The sequence below is a fragment of the Brassica napus genome, chromosome C3 (genome assembly GCF_020379485.1).
Source record: "Brassica napus cultivar Da-Ae chromosome C3, Da-Ae, whole genome shotgun sequence".
In the NCBI taxonomy this organism is placed as follows: domain Eukaryota; kingdom Viridiplantae; phylum Streptophyta; class Magnoliopsida; order Brassicales; family Brassicaceae; genus Brassica; species Brassica napus.
In genome coordinates this window covers 62912734-62934752 of record NC_063446.1, presented here as the reverse complement: position 1 = coordinate 62934752, position 22019 = coordinate 62912734, and the positions used below count along the sequence as shown (strand labels likewise).

The following is a 22019-nucleotide window of genomic DNA, read 5'->3' as shown; positions in this document are numbered from 1 at the left end:
TGCATACTTTACAACAAAAAAATATTTCGGCAGGAGCTTGTAAGAGCTCTCTTCTGTTCCTTGTGCAGCCACAGTTGCTAACTCTTTTGCTTTCCAACATTTCCAATATGTGGCCGTAAACAAGAACTCACTCCGGAGCATCTCGGGTAATTCAGATGCGCGCGGTCCAGCTTGGAGCCTTTCATACTTCGATCTCATTAGTGCAGCTATTACTTTCGACGTCGCATGTTTCTTATATTGCGCTTTAGCATCAGATGTGCAGACATGCTTCAGTTGCGCCTTCCTCACCTGATATGTCGAAGATTCCCCCAATTGCTTAGCCATAACATAAAATTTGCAGTTTTTATCAATGCATTTCGCTGCGACGTAGTTAAACGCATGTTTGTGGAACTTGAACCTGAACACCTGCTTTAAGGCATAAATGTGCAAACTGATCTTGAATTCTTGCTTGCTACTGAATAGCTTCCCAGTGTACATATCAGCATCTGCTAGAGTGAAGTCAATATCATCGACGGTATAATCGTTAACTGCTTCGTTGTTAGACGAAGCTTCTACATCCTCAAATCCATATAGCTCAACGGCTCTAACGGATTTCATGAGTGATTCGTCATCAGCCTTATCCTTTTCACGACGTCTTCTTGCGTCTTCCTCACGGCTTCGAGACTGAGGTACCGGTTCGATAAAGTCGTCATCCTCGTCTTCTCCAACCAGGGTTTCATGTGTCTGACCACCCGAAACACACTGAGGTACCGGTTCGACAAAGTCGTCATCCTCGTCTTCTCCATCAGATGTATCATGTGTCGGTCTAGACGAAACACATTGAGGGACCTGCCCAACGAAATCATCACTGTCGTCAACTTCCCGAGTATGCATGTTGAACGGCTTTGGAGGAGTCTGGAGAACCAACATTTGGGAGCTGTTGTCCAAACTTGGGTCCTCTTCTTGATTTGGATCTGAATGATTCTCAGTGTCGGCCACTTGATCACTTGACTTGACACCTAAATTGTTACTTGCTTCTTCAATATTCTCCATCGAAATCCTAGATGAGCCTATGTAATCTCTACCCTCATCTACGTAATCTTCAAAAGTTGATGGTGGGTTTGCGGTACGCTGTTTGTTTGTAGATGAACCACTGCCTTTGTTTGAAGAAGGATTAGTTCGTCCACTCCTCGTTTTAGTCACCACCTCACCACGTACACCTCCATATGCAACGTTCGTTCGACCACCACCACCTACCCCTCCATCCTCATCCTTATCATCGTCCCATTCGCAATTTCGTCCAACAAAATCATGCCATAAATTGTAATCATAATCCTCATCGTCGGCATCTTCGCCTTCCCCTAACGCAGCATCTTCAGTCGTCTCCACTTTATTCTGAACTTCACATGCAGTTCCATCCACTTCACGCATCCCAAAACCATTTGAGGCATAAACTGCTTCAATTTCCGCAACTCCCATCAGAATTATTTCATCTTCGGTCAAATCAGTCTCACCGTCATTAACTTCATTCCGGGTGTGCACATTAGCATACGTACTCCCAACTTGCATTTCGTTGCTGCTGGCAACTTCTTTGGACTTCAAAAGATTTCCCATTGGCCTCAGAAAATGGATTTTCCCATCTATTTCCTCTTTGAATGTGACAAATACGTTGATGTACTTGTCCACCTTACGTGCCGAAGTAAACAAGTCGAAATCCTTATCTTTGGAAATTTGAACAGGAGTTTCTCTTTCACCAACAGCACAAGATCCGTGTTCACCAAGCCAATATGACATCTCAACGGCAACAGACATTCCAACTAGACCGTATGACTCAATAATGGCCCGCTTCAAGTCTTCAACAGAAGTTATCAACTTCGCATAGACAGCCCTCCCCATACGGTCGCTATCAAGTTTAAAATCCCAGTCACCAGTGTCGTACATAATCCACCGTCCAGAGATTACAACGATGTATGAATCGTGAACACCTACGAAAAAAAAACATAAATTTATTTAAAAATTCAATGTGCTAATCAGAAGCAATAAATATAGTTTCGCACAAAAAAACACCTGAATTCCGAACACCCTCAAATCTGTAATAAATGATTTCAGCAATAACTATAATGTCATAAATGCAATGGTGTACGGCTTATATATGATTTACCTTCGATGCTAGATACAGAACACCCACCATCCGCCATACCCTTTCCTCCCTCACCATATCGGATGCAGCTCATGCCTCTGTGTGTAAAATTCGCTGCCTCAAGTTCCCTTGTTCGGTAGCCTTTTTTACTCCTCAACAAGGAGACATGCAAAGAGATAGGGCTCGTACGTTTTTGTATTAAATAATTAATAGTTGCCCTGTTTTTAATTAATAAATTAAAGTAAAATACATGTTTTCCAAAGTCACTAGTCATTAATGGCCATTCGTCCACCTTGGAGCCGTTGTTTCCCGCGAGAAATCATCACATATAAGGCCTTCAAGTTTTGGGGTCAAATAGCCCAAAAACGAAGCCCAATACCATGTTTCCTTCTGAAATTAAAATAATATAATATTCAATTCGTCTCTTACACGCACATCCGGCGCGCGTGTGTCGGTATTCCTGGGGCAAGTTTTTCTGGGCAAAAGACAGCCTGATCCCACGAATTTCAGCTCAAGATTGTTGGGCAAAAAGGTTAAAACTGTCCACTTTTTCTTCTCTCTCCTACTAGGTTGCCCAACAAACTAATTAAAACATGGGTTTGCCCAAATTTCTAATTCAAACTTAAAAATTGTCCGATCTTCTAACTTTCCCAACAAATTACCTGTACAATTTTTTTTTCCGAGTGAGTTCATATCAACTATCTAACAATATATGTAAAAAAAAATACCAATCTATAAAAATATATTTTTTTTTACTTCAGACCAAAATTCATACAAATCTTTGGCGGCCGTGAAAACTGGTACTTTGGTCACTTAAATCTTGCATAATAACCATGATGATCAAAACTCATTGCGAAAAGATTCGAACTTTAATACCTTAATAATTTTATAGTAAATGTTTCAACCACTAGACCATCCTGAATTAATTGAAATGTTTTTTTTTCCGTGAAACATACATTTATTTGATAGACACATATCGTAATTTTGATATGAACATAATTTTAGGTTACCAAAATTCCGCCTTTCTCTCTTTTCAGAAAAAGTTTCCGCCTTTCTATTTTACAAATCATAATGGAGTCCAGCTAAAAATTACAACCCCAATCCGAACTATTAATGCATTAATGCATAATCACCATGCCAGGCATGGGATCAAAAATCGATCATGTGTTTTATTTTCTATAACAATGAAAAATATAAAGATCGGCTATAAAATTGCAACAATAAACTTTCTTATAAATTATATATCTCGTATATAAGTATATAACTTTTTTTTGATGAATAAGTATATAACTTATAAACACACACTATTAGTACTTGATTTTGGGTTATAATACAGCAACATTAACATAAAGTATTATGCAACTAAATAATGATTGAAAATTTGAAAATGATTAAATGAATAAAAGTAGTTGCTTTGAAGATGCATATATTGATATATGTATAAAAGTAGTTAACTTTTCATATAAACTGCATATATAAGTCTGTACATGTATATAATGTAATCTAATGTATTTTATATATCAACTTCTTTGAATATGTATTCTTTTTTTGAATGAAGTTAAATCTATTCACTTAAAAAATATTTGTACAAAAGATGTGATTTTGTCTAAAAGTGTGTGATATACTTAAGAAAAAAATGATTGACAACTACACCAACTGTATGTCTCACATAGCAATATTCTGAATTATTATGTGTTATGTTGCTAACATCATAACCATCATTCTAACAACTAAAAGTGTGCCGGATTTGAAATTCAACAACTTCTAATGATGTTTTCACATTTTATCACATGTTTCGGTTGTATAACATTATATTTAAATGTTTGATTTATGAATTTATTTTGTTTTGATTTTTGGTATGTGTGTTATTGTTTGTTTCGAAAAGTCTGATTGACAAATTTATCATCAGATGTTGCTAGATTTCAAATCCGACAAAATTTTAAACTATTAGAATAATTTTTATGGTGTTAACCTTTTTTTATTGTCACAAAATACTTCATTAAAATAAAGTCCAAAGGCAATCCAGCCCAAAGAAGATCCATTACAACATAGAATTCCAAAGGGCAGATTTTGCTAAAGCACCTGTCTCTTTTTTATCTTCTCTACCAATATGAAAAAAACGCGATTGAAACAAAATCAGAAGAGAGATCATGAATATCTTCAATGATCCCCACCAGTTCCTTCCCCTGATTCTTGTTGTTGATTGCTCTAATGAGCGATCGATTATCGGAGCACATCCAGAGATTTGAGATTCCTTGACTAACCGCCTTGAAGAGACCTTCCCTTACGGCCAGAGCTTCGGCGACCAGTGGAGAGATGACAAAGTGCTGAGTCGTCTACCCCTGATTCACTGCCGATTCTTGTCTCCCTCTTAACACCCATGCAAGGCCTGCTCTGATTCGTGCTGCGTCCCATGCCGCATCTGATTTACAGACAATGATCTCGAGATCTGGCGGGGGTAAGACCAATACCGAGGTTTTTTGTTGTCCCATCTTGTTGTTCTTTCCTGATGGTAGTGAATCCTGAGCCTTACTCCATTCCCTCGCTAAGTTTAAACTTTTTGACGCTATTTCTGCAGGACTTAAACTTTTGTCTTCAAAGACCAGGAGGTTACGGTCCTTCCAGATCGACCAAACTACCCACGGGAAAATCGATTTTGAGACTCCTATTGGTGGTAGACAAACCGCTGAGCGAAGTCAAGTTGTCATCGTTTTGAAAGTATCAGTGACAGCTAGGTGAACTGTATCTTTTATGGGAATGCAGTCCCAAACTTCTTTGCAAACGGACAGGTAAAGAAGATATGTGTTGAAGTCTCCATTTCATTGCACCTCGGGCAATTAGCATTGACATTGATTCCCCTTCTTTGTAGATTCTCCCCCAGAGGCAGTGCATTCTGAATCACAGACCAGATAAAGACTTTCATCTTTGGGGAGCACGATGTCTTCCAAACATCCCTGATCCAATCAAATTCCTCAACAGGTAAGATTCTCTGACGCTCCTGGTTGTTGTTTGCCGCCGAGTTATAACCCGACCGTGTTGTGTAGGATCCTGAAGGGAGTGGCTGCCACACATATATATCTTCTACTCCTCGCAGACTTGGTTGCAAGCATTGGATTTGATCAGCAAAATCAGGTAGGAATCTTTCTATCCTCTGCTTGTTCCATTTGAGGTCATCAGTAATTAGATCGGACACCCGTAGGTCTACGGCTTCCTCTTCTATAGGTTCATACGGTATGGTGTGCGCGTCTAGAGAGATCCAAGAATCCCTCCAAACTCTTGTAGATAGACCGTTCCCAATAGCCTTGCCTAGGTTTTTCTTTAGGAGATTTCGACCATGTAAAATTCCTCTCCAGCCATGAGAACATACGGAGGGTAGATCCACCTCTAGAAAACTTTGTTTATGGCAATATTTACCCTTTAGGATCCTAGCTAGGAGACAGTCTGGCACGGTAATGATCCTCCACGCAATTTTTGCCATTAGGGCTTGGTTAAAGAGTTGAATATCTCTAAGCCCGAGTCCCCCTTCTGCTTTAGATTTGGTTAGCCTGTCCCATGCAACCCAACTCATTTTCCTCCTATTGTTTGGGCCATCCCACCAGAATCTTGTGAGGGCAGATTGTATTCTTTTGCAGATGCTAACCGGAAGCTCGAAACATGACATTGTGTAGGTTGGAATTGCAGATAGCACCGCTTTGAGCATCGTCAGTTTCCCGGCTTTTGACAGGCATTTGGTAGACCAGCTTACGGCTCGTTGCCGTATCTTGTCTACAATGGATGTGAACAGATCACGCTTACGGCGTTTAAAACGTTATAGGGTTCCAAGGTATTTTCCTTCTCCTCCTTCCTTCGAAATTCCAAGAATTAATTTTGTTCCTCTTTCATCGCCGTGGGAGTTTTCTTTGAGAAGGTAATGGCTGATTTACTTTTGTTTATCTGTTGAACCGAGACAGCTTCATACTGTGTTAGAAGCTGTAGTAGCTTCCTGCTGGACTCAGGTGATGCAGAGCAGAAGAACATTGTATCATCGGCAAAAATGTATGCATTACTATTATAATTCGGATGATCTATGCATTATCTGTTTGTAATACATGTATTACTGTAGCAATTGTAATAACACAATACCAAATTAAAAATAAATCTATTTAATATCATTCAAATTAAGTTATATACTATTTTTTCATAATTATTTTAATTTCAAAATATTAGAAATTGTAACATAATTGAATTAATCTTTTTTCAATTTTATTTTAATTAAATCATTAAAGTATATTTATATATTTATATTATTATTTTAAAATACATAAAAATTATTTATTTAACAAATATTTTATAAATATATTATTTCAACGCATGGTGGTGCGAATAGACACGATAAATGTGTAGATGGGCATGATTATCTTCTAAGTGCAGATATACTGTGCCAACTACCCACATTAAAAAGCGATCAGAATTTGATTACCCTTGAAAAGTAACTTCACCGTCAAATGATCGATGAGAGAAACGGTAGAAACAATGTTTTACCGTCACGTTCACTATATAAATCAAGGCGGCGACAAGTGCTTTTTCATCAGCCAAAACAAACAAAACAAACAAAAAAGAGTCGAAGCTTTATAGAGAGAGAGATAGGAAAAAATGGCGACGTCAGGAACATACGTGACCGAGGTTCCGTTAAAAGGGACGGTGGAGAAACACTACAAGAAGTGGAGGAGCGAGAACCATGCCTTCCCGGAAGCCATAGGCCACCACATCCAAAATGTCATCATTCACGACGGCGAATGGGACTCTCACGGGGCCATCAAGACTTGGAACTACACATGCGGTATTACTTATACCTTTTAATTCTGTCTGTATATTCCAAACTTGATACACACTACTGAGTTAAACTATAGTCGATAGCCATGTATGGAACTAAGGTATTGGTAGTAGTACTACTACTACTACTATATACTGCCTTATGAATTATGATTATTATCTATGGTTATATAAGAAATAAAATAAAATATAGCTGTTCTTGTTCCGATATGTCACAAGTGGCTCGACTTTCGAGAATACATATGAACACATGTACTTGTTCCTATGAACTAATTGTTCCTGACTTTTTTACACATGAACTTTTAAGTCATGCCAAAAACCACATGAACAATAGAAAAATGACTTATTCCCCTATGAACTAGTTGTTCTCGGCTATTTCACACACAAACTTTTAAGCCATGCCAAAAACCACATGAACAACTCTATCTTTTAAATTACATGCACAAACTATCGATTTTAAACTAATTCCTCTAAAACCGTAACGATGTTATTTAAACGTTAACTTAGTTTATGATAGGTGGAGAGACGGTTTAATTTGGGTTGATAAAAACAGAATACTACGTCGATTTTTTCCTTTTCTTCTTCTTTTTGTCAACTTCTCTTCTTCTTCAGAAATCGTTTTACTCTTCATCATCAATTGAGGATAAAATTTATTATCATGAAGAAGAATAAAACATTTTACATGATGTATAAAAAAAGAAGAGCAGCAAATACTAACTTACCAATCTCCATGTATTGTCACAAGAAACTATAAAATTGGCGTAGTCTAGGACGCCTGATTGGTTCCGTAAGCGGATGTTACTCTCAGGTTCCGGTCCTGCAGAGATTTATATATTCTTCTCAATCCAGAAATTAATGTCATATGATCTCTTTATATGCTTTATGTCATATAACTCGAAAATATCTACCCAACCAGTTACTATGTCATATAACTCGAAAATGCAGAATAAATTTTTTTATTCTCAATTGATGATGAAGAGTAACGATTTCTAAAGAAGAAGAAGAAAAAGAGCAGTTGACAAAAAGAAGAAGAACAAAACAACATAGTATTCTATTTTTATCAACTTAAATGAAACCAACTATCTACATGTCATAAACCAAGTTAACGTTTAAACAACACCATTTACGGTTTTAGGGGAATTAGTTTAAAATCGATAGTTTGTTTATGTAATTCAAAAAATAGAATTGTTCATGTGGTTTTTGGCATGACTTAAAAGTTTGTGTGTGAAATAGCCGGAAACAACTAGTTCATAGGGGAATAAATTATTTTTCCGTTTTTCATGTGGTTTTTGGCATGGATTAAAAGTTCGTGTGTGAAAAAACCGGGAACAACTAGTTCATAGGGGAATGAACCATTTTCCCGTACTTACGTATAAATATTTTCAATTCCCTCGCTTTTTGCATTTGTATTGATATATTTATGAAAGAAACATAAAAAAACAACTCTATAGAATCAAGACAGAATTAGAAAATGTGTATATATATATTTATGTCTGCAAACAAATGCAAACATGCTTTTGCCCCAAGTGTTTGTGTTTACTATTAACTAAATGTAAGAAAACAATCGATATGTACCATAGTCCTGAGTTATGACTTAATTCAATCAAACTGGATTGGTTGATGCAGTTAGTAACGTATCATTGTGAATTTTGATGTCAAATAGTTTAAGTTTGATTTGTTATTCGTGCCCCCAACAACATATTTATACTTATAGAATTAGTAATTTAGTATGAGTCATGACTAGTCGGATGTTGCAAATATTATTGCATCATTACACCGGCAAATATGTATATGATAATGTGTGTGTTCATGTATAAAGATGGGAAGCCAGAGGTATTCAAGGAAAGGAGAGAGATAGACGATGAGAAGAAAACGGTGACATTTAGAGGACTTGAAGGTCACGTGATGGAACAACTCAAGGTGTATGACGTCATCCTGGAGTTTATCCCCAAGTCGGAGGATGGTTGCGTCTGCAAAATTACTATGATATGGGAGAAGCGTACCGATGAGTTCCCCGAACCAAGCAACTACATGAAATTCGTCAAGAGCATGGTTGCTGACATGGACGACCATGTTCTCAAAGCTTAATCATCATCATCATCATCATCATCATCATCATCATCGTCATCACAATCCACCATCACCACATCACCGTCACCATGATCAATATCATCTCCATTACGAAATACTTATTAATATGCTTTTCAATTCAATAAATGGGGTCTTGTGGAGTTTATTTCTTCGTAAGATCATGCTTTGATATGTTCTTGTGGTCATCGACCCATTGGATATGTTCTTGTTTACTGCTTATCAATATATCTATATCTATACTATTATTATTATTATTATTTTTTCGTCGAAAGACATTTCTATTACTCAAACTTGAGGTGGTCTGGATAGGCAAACCGGAATAGAACAACCAATAAAATGTAACTCCCTATGGAAAGATCTAGCAGTCTTAGCTAAAAAATCTGAAATCTGATTGCGTGTTCGTGGAACATGAATGATGTTGAAGTCCAGGAAGCATATCAGCAGCGTCACTATCCTTTCCAATTCCGTCGCAAAGCTTGGCCAGATATGAGGTTCCTTTATCATTGCTATTAGCTCTTTACAGTTTGTCCCAAAGCTCTGGCATGTTGAATGTTGAAGCATGTTCTCCATTGCCCACCGCAGTGCTTCTACCTCCGAATTCAAGGCTGATTCACGTCGAGTGAAATTTTTTGTCCCCATAAGTTGAATGTTCCCTCCACTATCCATCCAGACCCATCCACATCCACTAAAGCGAGCAGCGGCTGTCCAAGATCCATCTATCAAGCAAATATTACCCAAGCTTATGACTTGGGGTTCCTCAGTATTGTTATCTTGTACCACTGGCTGTACCACATCATTCGCATCAAACCAGACTTGACATTCACTTTATGCATGTCGTACTAGCTCCAAAGGATCTCTGTCTATCCCCTTGAAAAGTTTGTCACTCCTAGCCTTCCAAATGTACCAAATTAGCCAGGGATAAGGATCTATGTCTTGTTCTGGCTCGATAATGTTGTTCTTCCTCCATAATAGGTAATCCATATTTGTGTAGATGCTTGGTACTGGAAATATATCTGGGCTTGATGGTGTTGATGATAAGGACCAAACTTGTAGAGCTGGCGGGCACTCAAATATAGCATGGGTTACAGATTCTTCTAGCTCTCCACATCTTGGGCAATAGTTATTGCACCTCATATTACGTCTTGCTAAATTCCTCGTTACAGCCACATGACCAGTTAACAATTGCCATATAAGATGACATATCTCCTTTGGCGCCTTTAATTTTCACGCAAATGCTTGAAGCTTAGTGATACTCGGCTCCAAGACTTCCTTCTCCTCCTCTGTCTTTAATAAATTCCGAGCCACCCAGTATCCAGATTTAACCGTGTATTGGCCATTCCTTGTGTAGTTCCAGCAGAATGTATCACGACGATGAGTTGAGCTTATGGCCAAACTCCTTATAAGTGGTATGTCATCAAGGTTGACATAATTCTCCAAAAGGCCAACATCCCATTCCTTCGTTCCCTGATTAATGAGGTCGCTAACTCTCATATTAGGATGTATTATTGGCGCTACAGGGACAGCTGGTCTCGCATGGGTCGTTGGAATCCACGGATCCTCCCACACCTTTACTTCATAACCTGAATGTATCTTCTGTCTGTTACCCAATAATAACAACATTCTCGCAGTAGAAATGCTAGTCCACACATACGATGGGCTACTAGCAGAGTTCACTCTAAGTGGTGAACTCAATCTATAGTATCTTCCTTTCAGAACTCGGGCAACCAAAGAATTAGGAAATTGAACAAGCCTCCACAGTTGTTTTGCCAATAGTGCCAAGTTGAACTCATGGATCATACGGAAACCAATGCCACCTTCCTCTCTTGGTAAATAGACTTTTTCCCATTTCGCCCAGTGTATTCCATTTTTTGGTGGATTCGAACTCCACCAGAATTGAGCAATGGCACTTGCTATGTTTTTACAAATCTCCAAAGGGAGCAGGAAAATAGACATTACGTAAGTCGGAAGAGCTGACAGAATGGATTTACTCAACACTTTCTTTCCTCCTTTTGAGAGCCATCTACATGTCCATCCATTCACTCTATGCATCTATACTATTATTTAAGAAGTAAATTTGCTTACTTGTCATATTCTCCGTGATTTTAGGATAAGTCATATTATTTGAGAAGTAAATTTGCTTATTTGTCATATTCTCCATGATTTTAGAATAAGGCATTAGTTTAACTAATATAATTATTTAAAATAATTTATTGACTTGTCATCTTCTCTACGATTTCAGGATAAGTCATTAGTTTAATTAATATTATTATTTAAAATTTTATTTTAATTTATATATACTTATCATGATATTTATGATATTTAGTTAATAAATAAATATTTTATATAAATAATATATGTTAACTATTGATATTAACAGTATCTACGATAATTTATAATTATGTTTATCTTATATTTAGTTTATGATTTTAGTGATTAATATTATATTATGAATACTATAACTGGTTTTGATAATTATCATTATGTTGTGAGTGGCTAAGTTCTTAATTATTATACGCCTTAAAATCTCATTTTGTAACATCTTTGATGATTGAGCGCTTAGAAACAATCATTGCCATATTAAATTTGTGAGTTTGTTTTGTTGAAGCTAAAGAGTCCAACGTTTTTTATTGTGTATCATTACATGAAAACATAAAAATTGTACATGCACAGTTTTCTCGTGGGTTTAGGAAACCATGCAGCAATTCAGGTTATTTATCTTCTTCACAGGATTTTTTATAAGTATTACTTTTGGTTTTGGAATTTCACTATTGTAAGATTCAGTTAATTGGATGTTAGATTCAATATTTTTTTGAAAGTGAGTTTCTTAAAAGTATAGATCGAGATTCGGAGGTATGCCAACTTGAACACTCCACTTTTTAATATATATTTTTAAAATATATATAGAAATTATTTATTAGATTTTAGAATTTATTATAAATTAATATAATATAAATTGGCTAAAAGCATAAAATATATTTTAAAATAAAATATAAATCATATATAATCTGTGTTATTATCCGAAAATATGTTCCAATCATTAAAGTTTAAAAACTTAATAAACAAGAAAATGCATAATTAAATATTAATTAAATAAAAATAAATGTTGTATAATAGAAAAGGAATTATTCAATGATTTGAAAATTTTACTTATAAGATTTATTTATTATCTACAATTATAGTATATAAAGTATTTGTAACATGCGAAAAGTTTCCAAAAATGTTAATGCAAGAAAAGACATATACTTTGTTCGTTTTAAATTTTTTGAGAGCATAAAGAATAACTTATCGATGATGGTTAAATGATTATGCCCGCATGTGTGGACAAAACACCTAGTTTCCAGTGTTTACAATTTTCAAATATAAAATACATAGATTAGTAGATATCTAGTTGTGCGCTATGAAACATTTACTTTAGTTCGAAAGTAGGCTAATTTGTATAATAAATATTTTTTTTGTGATTATCAGTTTTTAATAAAGTTAAAACAATAGTAATTTAACAAATTCAAATAATTTTTAGAAACTTTTAAAGTTAATTATTATTAAATAATAAAAATGATCCAAAACATTTATTTTTGTGAAAATGATGTAGTATAACCGCTGGATTAAGAGATTTTAAAAATATGGTAAAACATGTTAAACGATGTAAATCCCGTCTGCATCTCTCTTCTATCTTGGTTAACATTCCTGCATTTCTTCTTTGGTTTTTCATATATTATTTGATTGTTCACCAAGCTTGTATTCAGTGTCGTCACTCAATTGAATTCGTCTAGCTAGCTAGTACATGCAATATCTCAACGATGGTGAATGTCTACATCGATATAAGTATTATTATTTTTTGTTCACCACCGATATAAGTATATAACATTAAAAACTAGTACCAAACTAGAGTATATCGCTATTATATTGTCGACCATTAACCATTTTCCGGTTTAGGCGGGTAATTAATATATATATATATATATATATATTGTCGACACAACTTGTGGTTCCTAAGTCTGGGCATAAAATCCATAATCCGAAATTCGAACCGAACTCGAACCAAAAAATCCGATTCGTACCCGGTCCGAAATGTAAAAAATACTCGAATGGATCTTGTAAGGTGGTACAAAACATATCCGAACCCGAAGTGTTATTAACCGAACCCGAACGGGTAACCCGAAAAGATGAAAAAACCAAAAAATCCGAAAAGATATCCGAAGAAACCGTTCCGAATGTCCAAACTAATATACAATATAATTATATGAAACATGAATATATACTTCAAATATTCAATTTCATATTTATTTTGATATGGTATCTAACAATAAATATTTAAAATTTAAATAACTACTTTGAATACTTAATTATATATTCATAAGTATATATTTCTTATGTTTTGCTTTTAAATTTTAGATTTTATTTCGGGTATATCCGAACCGATCCGATATAACCTGAATCCGAATGATATATGGTTACTTTATGGGTTCTATGATGTGATACAAAACCAACCTGAACCCGATGTGTTATGTCCGAACTCGATCCGTATTTGTAAATTTATTAGAATGAGATCTAGGAGCTGTTATAAAAAAGAACCAAAATCCGAAAAATTTGACCCGAACGCGCCTAATCGTTCCCAATAACATGTGTTCCCTTGAATATAATCATTTTTATTTTCGATTATTTTCCATAGACCCAAACAGCAACAGCATGGAGAACCGAGAAAGTATGGCCAATAATTTTCTCCCCTTATTAATGCATCGCCAGATCAGATCTGGAGAGGATGAGATTAATGAGCCGTGAAACATGCGACTAAATTTTACTAACATTTGTTTTGTGTCGGATCAGACTAAATACGGAATGAGCCAATAATGAACTATCCTAGTTCCTAAACAAGTCTAGATCCAAGGTAATATTTCACACCAGAGTTGTTGTTAGCCGGTAGGCTTTATGCCGGTAAGCTTTATGTGTGATATCAAACAAATATCACATTGGAAATTAAACAAAGGAAAGTCTAATATATAAAGAGATTTTTAGCTCTAATTAGTACTAAATGTTTTGGAAAGAAAACCAAAAGTAAAACCATACGGGATTGCCTAAGGTCAAAAGTGAACAATATCGTACTAATCAAATAATATAAAGTTGAACATGGATTTAAATAAATCTCAACATTGGTATCAGAGCACTAGGTTGACGAAGATCTGCAAGAAGACCTAACTACCCTTCGAGTAGGAAGCGGACCCTTCAAGTAAGAAAAAGGGAGGTTCAGCAGAAATAATTCAAGATCATGGAACCTGTGATCACATTCTCAAAAGACCGAAATATTGTGGGACACACATTCTCAAAGAAAAGAAACACACGAGATGACTGTGGTCCTTAGTTTGACGAGAAGAATGTGTGATATCAAACAAAGTCCCACATTAGAAATTAGACAAAGAAAAATCAAATATAAAAATAAATGTCCAACTCTAATTAGTACGAGATTTTTTAGAAAGAAAACCAAAAGTAAAACTATGCGGGCTTGCCTGAAGCCCAAAGTAAAAATATGGTACTAATCAAACAATCGGACATGGACGTAATAAATCCCAACACTTTCCACTCCCATTCTTCTTCTTCATCTTCTTCTTAGTCTGTTGAATTCATGTTGAATCTAGTTTTAGTTTTTGCCTGTCATTGTTTAAGACATTGTCAATTATCTCTAACCAAGCCAAATCAAGCTCTTGAGATTCGTCGCTTGATTTTCTTGATCTGACGACTGACCTATGGAGTGATTAGTATCCCCATGAACATTATAGATTCTTGAAAAGTTAGCTTTCAAGAATATATTGATGAATCTCTTAAGATTATAATCTATCTATCTATATATATAAAGTTGGCTTATTTGCCTTCTTAGGCCGCCACATCAGCAAGTAGGATGGGGGATTTTGCGCCACGTCAGCACTCTCTCCACTGTTCAATATGGGCCACCTTATGTTAGTGTTCAATATGGGCCACTTTATGTTAGTGTTTAGATGATAACGGGTGAATCTGATAAACGAACAAAAAGCCCAATGTAACCTTTCTCTTTCTCCATGGCGGTCATCTGCTTGAAACTCCGCCGGCTCTGACGTAATTGAGGTGTTACGTTTTCGTATTCATTGAAACCATTATTAAGATTCGCCTTTAACTCTCTTATTAAAACTCTTCCATGGAGTCGATTTAAGTTACCCTTTCATAATTTCCTTAATCTGTTCAATTATAAAAGGGTTGCATAAAACTCAGAATCTCACTCTTCACCAGATTCAACCCGTCTAATTCATTACACATACGGTAGTAAGGCAATCTGCATTTCTTGGAAGTATGAAATTTTTTAAACTTTTTACGATCCCTGTCTGCCTGCTGAAGTAGGTTTGCCTTTTTTAATCGAAGTTGTTCTGTAGTTATTTAGTTCTCTGATGCTCAATTAAACTTTTGTTTTGTTTTCTTCCGTTGAACCTCCATCTTCCTCAGGAGACGAAGAGTACAATAACAATATGTGGGGCCATACACGGATGCCTACCCTTCTACGGTCTACTCAAACCAGGATGACCTCAGCAGATTCCATGTTTCATAGCAGAGAGGATATGGTGTAGCCTCGGAATATTTCCCAGAGAAAGAAAAGTATTTACGATCCAACTCATGGGGTTTGCCTTTGGAGAGCCCTGTAGCAAAAGTTTGTAGTGTTTTTTTTTTTTTTTAAAGCATCCGGGATATATCTGATCCGTATTCAACTATATCTCAGGGTTTAGCCCAAGTTTTGCATCAAAAGGGGCTTTCTTATGTTTCTTGAGAAGCATCATGAGCTCCAGTTTTGAGGTTGCTGTTTTTTGTCTAATCTTTGACAAAGTCTTGTACTCATTTTTTTGTTTGTTTTTGCAGTCTTATGAAGAATACGTTGAAATCCACAGCAGGTGCATGAGACAACTTGGTCTTCCTGTCAGTATGTTTTAATCATCACTGTTAAACATCCACTCTTCTAAATGTATGGCTTGACCTGATGATGGTACTTTTGAGTCAACTTACTTTTCTTACAACGTTTGTAGGCTTTGTCATGTTTAATTTTTTTTTTTTTGGGTTTTGTCATGTTCTATGTGATGTGATGCTTATAACTTCATAAGGATCATCATTGGCTGCTTCTTACTCTAGAAACCTTGTTTCTTTCTGTGCAGGTGATTCCACAATCACGTGCCTTCAAGTAAAACAGATGATGGGTAAGCTTATGATGATGGTTATACACGTAGGTGATATACATAGCCTAATACTTTATTGTCTTAGATTTAAACTTCTTTCATGGTCAAAGAAATGAAATCAATATATAACCACCTTATACACGCATCAACGGCTAAAACGTGCAGTGTTTTTAATGAGATATTGAAAACTCTTAAAAACCTTTGGTCATGCTTCCACGAGGTTAATATGCAAAGGGTTGCTCCAAAGAGTTACCAGCAAGCTGCTGGAGTAGTCTTCGTTTCACGAAATTTTTAGCTAACTTTTGCATCGATCAGGTACATGAAAATCTCTACGCTATATTTATGTTGGTTCATGGTTATCACTTTTAAGAGCTATGCACATTCGTTTATATGAATGAATACCTAAAGTTGCAGCTTTAGAATATTTGTTCAATGACTCTTCTTCACTTTCCTGGCTCTGTCTCTTGCAGGACCTGGGAATCACCTTGGGCAGCAAACTCATGGCTTCTGGGCCAAGTCAGGGCTCTGTAGTAATACACTCAACAATTGTTTCAACCAGTTAAATATTTAAGAGGACATGTTTTACAAGTTTGGATAGTGCATCATCACAACTGCTCCTTGACTTAACTCTCTATCTCAGTGTGTTTGACGAATAAGCCAACCGCCTTCACCCAAAGTTTCAAACGTTTGGGTTTGAAACCAAAGAGGAAAAATGGTTTTTTGTTAATAATATTTTGAGGGTCTGTTGTGTTGTCTAAATCTGGGAATCATCTGATACTAATTGACAAATGGATGGTTCTTCTATAGGGAAGTAGGAGATGAGAAATCCATCTTGGAGCTCGAGTTCTTGATCTGATTCTTTCTGATTGCTCATGTTAAATAATTGCTCCAACAACTTCATAGTTGGACGGTTCCTCCAACATCATCGCTGCAGTTTCCACCGGTTCCATAATTGGTGTCTACAGCCCCTATGAGTCCAATGATATTTCCACTGTAAATGAACTACTCTCCCTTTCACTTTCCACATGGCCACTCAGAAAAGATACACAGTGTTCATAATGTTGTTGATCTACTGCTGTGTGTTCCTTGCAGCTTTGGTCAGAAGAACAAATACTTATAGTAAACGAGTGACAACATGGGCACAACTTGCTAGCAGCCGGCTACTGTATGTACTCGAGCTCAGTCATCTTTGTTCTTATTCTAGGGAAAGACGTCTGCAATGTACGGCGAGTTTGTCCTCACGCAAGAGAACATCTAGATCCCCAAAATAAGGAAAATATACTCTTTCAAATAAGGAAAGATGTGGTACGAGAGTCTGGTGGAAGTACATTGATGATCTCAAGGACCCTGGTCCAAGTGGGAAATCTTACTCGCTAAGGTACATTGGAAGTTTGGTCGTAAATTTTCACAGGTCTTTGTTGTACAGTGGGATTTACGGGTGCTGCCAAGAGCAGAAACGGAATGCATAAGCCCTTAGACTTCTATTGTAAGCCATTTTCTGACTACATGGTACCTCTCAAATTCCCAATAGATGCATGACTTATGCAAGTTCTATTTTGTTATCTATGTCAATAAAGATAAATCCGATATTTTACTATAGAGCCAAAACTAAGTTAAATTTATACAAAGCATAGTACTAGGTAAGGAGAAGTTACATGCCGTATTCCCAAGATTCATGATTTTAGTTCTGTAACTATTTTGTATCTGCGAGAGCAATGCACTTACCCCGATTATAGTTTATAAAAAAAGAATCACATCTTATTACTATGCTTTTCCAAAATTTTAGTGAAGCCATAAAACCAAGCTAATCGTTCGTTTAAAATTGATGAAGGTAAAAACATAAGAATCATGGACCAATTTATCACTGATTTCCAGCTACCATTTATCATCGACAATCAAGATAATTTTAAAGACTCTAACAAAGGTATGGAATTTATATTAACATACCATGAAATATAACATCTCGACTCAACTGCTTATTCAAGAGACCACCCAATACATAATGAATTTATAAACAGCCGATGACAATAGATGACAATAACATAACTGATGATCTTCAAGTTATTCTTCCCATCACAGACTACAACCAAAACTATAAGACTTGACGTTGATGATCTTCAAGTTATTCTTCCCATCACATACTACAACCAAAACTATAAGACTTGATGTTGACCTTATCATCACCAGTCTTGAGAGAACTAATAGGCCTCCAATTAAAGAAGAAAAAAACGATACATGCACGGTATGCTTCGGAAATTTCAACAATGGAACCTGTCTATGTTTTCTTACTTGCTGCCATACTTTCCATTGCCGCTGCATTGACCAATGGCTTCGTACAAACATAAGTTGTCCCATATGTAGGAAAAGTTATCTATAAATCAGCATTATTACAATTTATAAGTGGTTTCTTATGTTCCAATTTTCCGTTTCATTTGCATACTATTTTCGATTTTTGTTTTAATTTTTAAACAAAAAATATAAATGTTTTTCCTCATTCTCTGATGTGCTCCATCGCCAGAATTAGTTTCTCACCAAAAATCAAATAACACATATACAACTGAGTTATGTTTGGTTACACACCTTTAAATTCAGATTATTCTCTAAAATAAAATTTCAAATGCTGTTCTTTTTATATATTGTCCACATGGTACTTAACAGTATATGTATGTTGTTTAAAGAAAACATATATTTTACTACTCAAACCATAAAACATATTCGATAACCACTACAAATAGATAAAAAAAATGTCATTCTCTTTTAATATATTTTCATCTTCATTTGAAAAAAAAAATCTTTACTACGACCATATATAAATTATAACTTTTTAAGAATATAACATATGAACCCGGCGCGTAGCGCCGAAAAACCACTAGTAATGTATAAAACAAAAGAAAGAGGCGAGGGGTAGAAAAATGATGGAGAGAAAGTGAAAAGAGGTTTTTGTACGAGAGACCCAAATAAATATCTAAGAGATTCTTGACATTTTCTCTTTTACTGATTGTTTTTTTCACTCATTTTATAATTTAATTATAAGTAAATTATATTAATATAAAAACTTTTTTTAGTGTGTTCCAAAAAAAAAAACTCTTCTTAGATGCTTTAAGGATGATTAAGCTAATGTTTTTTTTTTTTGAGACGTTGACTTTCGACCGTAAACAGTTTGAAACCTATTATGTCTTTTTTTTCTGCAGGCAAAACTTTTTCTCAGAGATGGTATATTTTCTGGACTGTCACGAGGGTTACTGAAATCATCTTTTACTACGCATTACATCCTTTACCTAAGTATCCTCAACGAAATCATAACTACAAAGTATGGAGTAAAGGAAGGGAACGGCAACAAGAGGACTCTCTTGGTGCTGCCTGTAATGACATTGACAGATTAATTGCTGGAATATCTTCGGTTATTGAGGTAAAACCTAAGAAGGAAGATGGCAAAGAGAAGAGTGGTGCTGGTGTTAAGGAAGCTTCTTGGATAGATTTGTATTTGCCAGAAGAAGCTAGAGGTTATGCTAAACTTTTTTCGATTGGATATAAACCCATTAGAACTTGGTTGTTTGCTTGGTCTTACATGTGGTAAGTTTTTTAGATACTGTAGATTAGAATACATTTCACTTTTGAGATTCAATTCAATCAAGAGAAAAAGAAAACTGTGTGTCGTATTAACTGAAGGGGAGACTTCGAAAATTTGAATTATTTTTTGTGTGTTTATTACAAGTTTGTATAGAAACCTCTTCTAGAAATATTTATTTTATTTTAACAGTTAACAACTGAATTAACATAAAAAATAGGTTTAAGACGTTATATAAAATAGAGCCTAATCCTATAAAATAATAAATTATAAATTAAATTATAAAGTAAACAGTTCAAAATTCTGAATTTCCACCATTTTTGTATTAGGTCTATTGCGTTGGCTGCTGATCCTGGAAGCCTTCCAAGTTGGAAATGATGGCTTTATTATTAGCATATGATGGCTTTATTACGGTCGGGGATTTGAGTTGGTTGTGCCGCCATCGTTACGTTTGTAACTTGTGAAAAGAAGAAACACAGGAAGAAGAAACGTAGAGTTTGAGAAGTGAGAGAGGGAAGAGATGTTTAGAACCAGAGGAGAGAGAGATTTAAAAACAGAAGAAGAAGATGATGAACAGTAAAGAGAGCAGAAATAATAACGAGAGGTTTAGGAGGCGGCTATTAGAGCACAATGTCACGCGCTGATTTCTTCACTCCAATCAGATCGTGCGGCCTTAGCAACTTTCACCCTTGTGGTTTGCTAAGTCAGCCTTTCGGACAACTCGCTCAGCACTTAGAGAGAGAGTATGGACGATTTTAGAGAGAGAGTTTGTAGAAGTGTTTTCTTATTAAAGCTTGGTGTCTTTACAAGTGAGGGGTGATCCCCTTTATATACACTTTCTCTTCCCCAACGAACGGTTCAGATCAAACCGATCTAACGGTTGTGAAACTTCTTCTTAAGTGTTCCACAACCTTCTACACTTTTCTACACTTCTCTACACTTCTCCATACCTAAGATATTTTACAAAAGACTTAAAGCTTAAGAAAATACTTAGTGGAGTGGGCTTGATTCACCTTTGGCCCGACCCGATCTTTGATTGTCTTCATGGACGATTTTGGGTTAAAACGGGCCGTGACATCCTCCCCCACCTAAGCCGGTGACGCCCTCGTCACCGTGTATGCCTTCAGCATATCCCGGAATTGCCACAAGTCTTCTTCCGGTTCCCATGTTGCTTCTGCCTCTGGAAGTCCCTTCCACTTGATGAGAAAATGGGTTTGTCTCGGGACTCCCCGCTTCCTTACCTCCTTGGACGCCAGAACCTCTTCGATCTCCTTGTCATAAGACTTAGTCACCACGGGTGGTGCTCGAGTCGAAACCCTTCGGGTTTGGTCGTCCTCATCAGCATGGTACGGTTTCAGCATGCTAACATGAAAGACCGGATGGATCTTAAGTGTATCCGGTAGGTCGAGTCGGTAGGAAACCTTTCCCACCTTCCCAATTATCTCGAACGGTCCTTCGTACTTTCGGATTAAGCCTTTATGCAAGCTCCGGAATGCCTTGAACTGTTGTGGAAGTAATTTCACAAGTACAAGGTCGCCCACTGAGTACTCCGAAGGCCGTCTCTTCTCATCTGCCCATTTCTTCATCCGTTTTTGGGATTTCTCCAAACATGCTCGGGCAAGGTCAGCATGTTCTTCCCACTGTTTAGCCATTATGAACGCTCCGGGACTCTTCCCTTCAATCCTTGGCGTGGCCAAGGTGTGCGGAGTCAATGGCTGCTGTCCCGTTGCAAGCTCAAACGGGCTCCGTCCTGTCGCCTCACTGCGTTGAAGATTGTCAGAGAACTGAGCTATGTCCAGCAACTTCGCCCAGTCCCGTTGGTTGGCGCTTACAAAGTGACGGAGATAACTTTCAAGTAAGGCATTCACCCTTTCAGTTTGCCCATCAGATTGCGGGTGAAAGCTTGTTGAGAAGCTCAGTTCCGTCCCAAGTATTTTGAACAGTTCTGTCCATAAGCGCCCAGTGAACCGGGGATCCCAGTCGCTTACAACGTTCCGAGGCAGTCCCCAAAGTTTTACCACGTTCTTGAAGAACGCCCTTGCTGCCTCTTCCGCAGTGCAGTCCCGATCACAAGCCACAAACGTCCCATATTTAGAGAATTGATCCACAATCACCAGGATGGATCCAAACCCTTCGGACTTAGGTAACGCACTGATGAAATCAAGCGAGACCGAGTCCCATGGTCGCTCCGGGATGGGTAGTGGCTGTAACAATCCCGCGGGCTGCTTGTTTTCCGACTTGTCTT

General features: G+C 36.6%; 2 protein-coding genes and 2 long non-coding RNA genes across 7 annotated transcripts; 3 read left to right on the top strand and 1 right to left on the bottom strand.

Moving 5' to 3' along the window:
- Window positions 1-4179: 4179 nt before the first annotated feature.
- LOC125583810 lies at window positions 4180-6281 on the top strand. Its single transcript, XR_007320862.1, has 6 exons — window positions 4180-4577; window positions 4698-4908; window positions 4989-5098; window positions 5164-5251; window positions 5788-5942; window positions 6070-6281. It is a non-coding gene; the product is annotated as an uncharacterized LOC125583810 (long non-coding RNA).
- Window positions 6282-6678: 397 nt separating this feature from the next.
- Window positions 6679-9279, top strand: LOC106376331 (MLP-like protein 328). The gene is made up of 2 exons (XM_013816395.3): window positions 6679-6938; window positions 8751-9279. Exons 1-2 carry the CDS (start codon window positions 6752-6754, stop codon window positions 9017-9019), a joined length of 456 nt encoding a protein of 151 aa, XP_013671849.2. The 5' UTR covers window positions 6679-6751; the 3' UTR covers window positions 9020-9279.
- A 967-nt stretch (window positions 9280-10246) lies between these two features.
- LOC125583228 (uncharacterized mitochondrial protein AtMg00310-like) lies at window positions 10247-11071 on the bottom strand. Its single transcript, XM_048749864.1, has one exon. The coding sequence runs from the start codon at window positions 11069-11071 to the stop codon at window positions 10247-10249; it is 825 nt and encodes a 274-aa protein (XP_048605821.1).
- Window positions 11072-14128: 3057 nt separating this feature from the next.
- Window positions 14129-18833, top strand: LOC125583809. Of its 4 annotated transcripts, none has more exons than XR_007320861.1 (6): window positions 14129-15335; window positions 15488-15832; window positions 15896-16019; window positions 16186-16521; window positions 16677-17199; window positions 17299-18833. It is a non-coding gene; the product is annotated as an uncharacterized LOC125583809 (long non-coding RNA). The 4 variants fall into 4 exon arrangements; XR_007320860.1 differs by having other exon boundaries at window positions 14129-15381; XR_007320858.1 differs by having other exon boundaries at window positions 14129-15385.
- The last annotated feature ends 3186 nt before the right edge of the window (window positions 18834-22019 follow it).

Bases quoted from the DNA above. Each gene is read 5' to 3' on its own strand.
- LOC106376331 (XM_013816395.3), top strand. From the start codon at position 6,752: ATGGCGACGTCAGGAACATACGTGACCGAGGTTCCGTTAAAAGGGACG. The intron at 6,939-8,750 runs GTATTACTTATA...TCATGTATAAAG, and splicing joins GACTTGGAACTACACATGCG to ATGGGAAGCCAGAGGTATTC.
- LOC125583228 (XM_048749864.1), bottom strand. From the start codon at position 11,071: ATGCATAGAGTGAATGGATGGACATGTAGATGGCTCTCAAAAGGAGGA.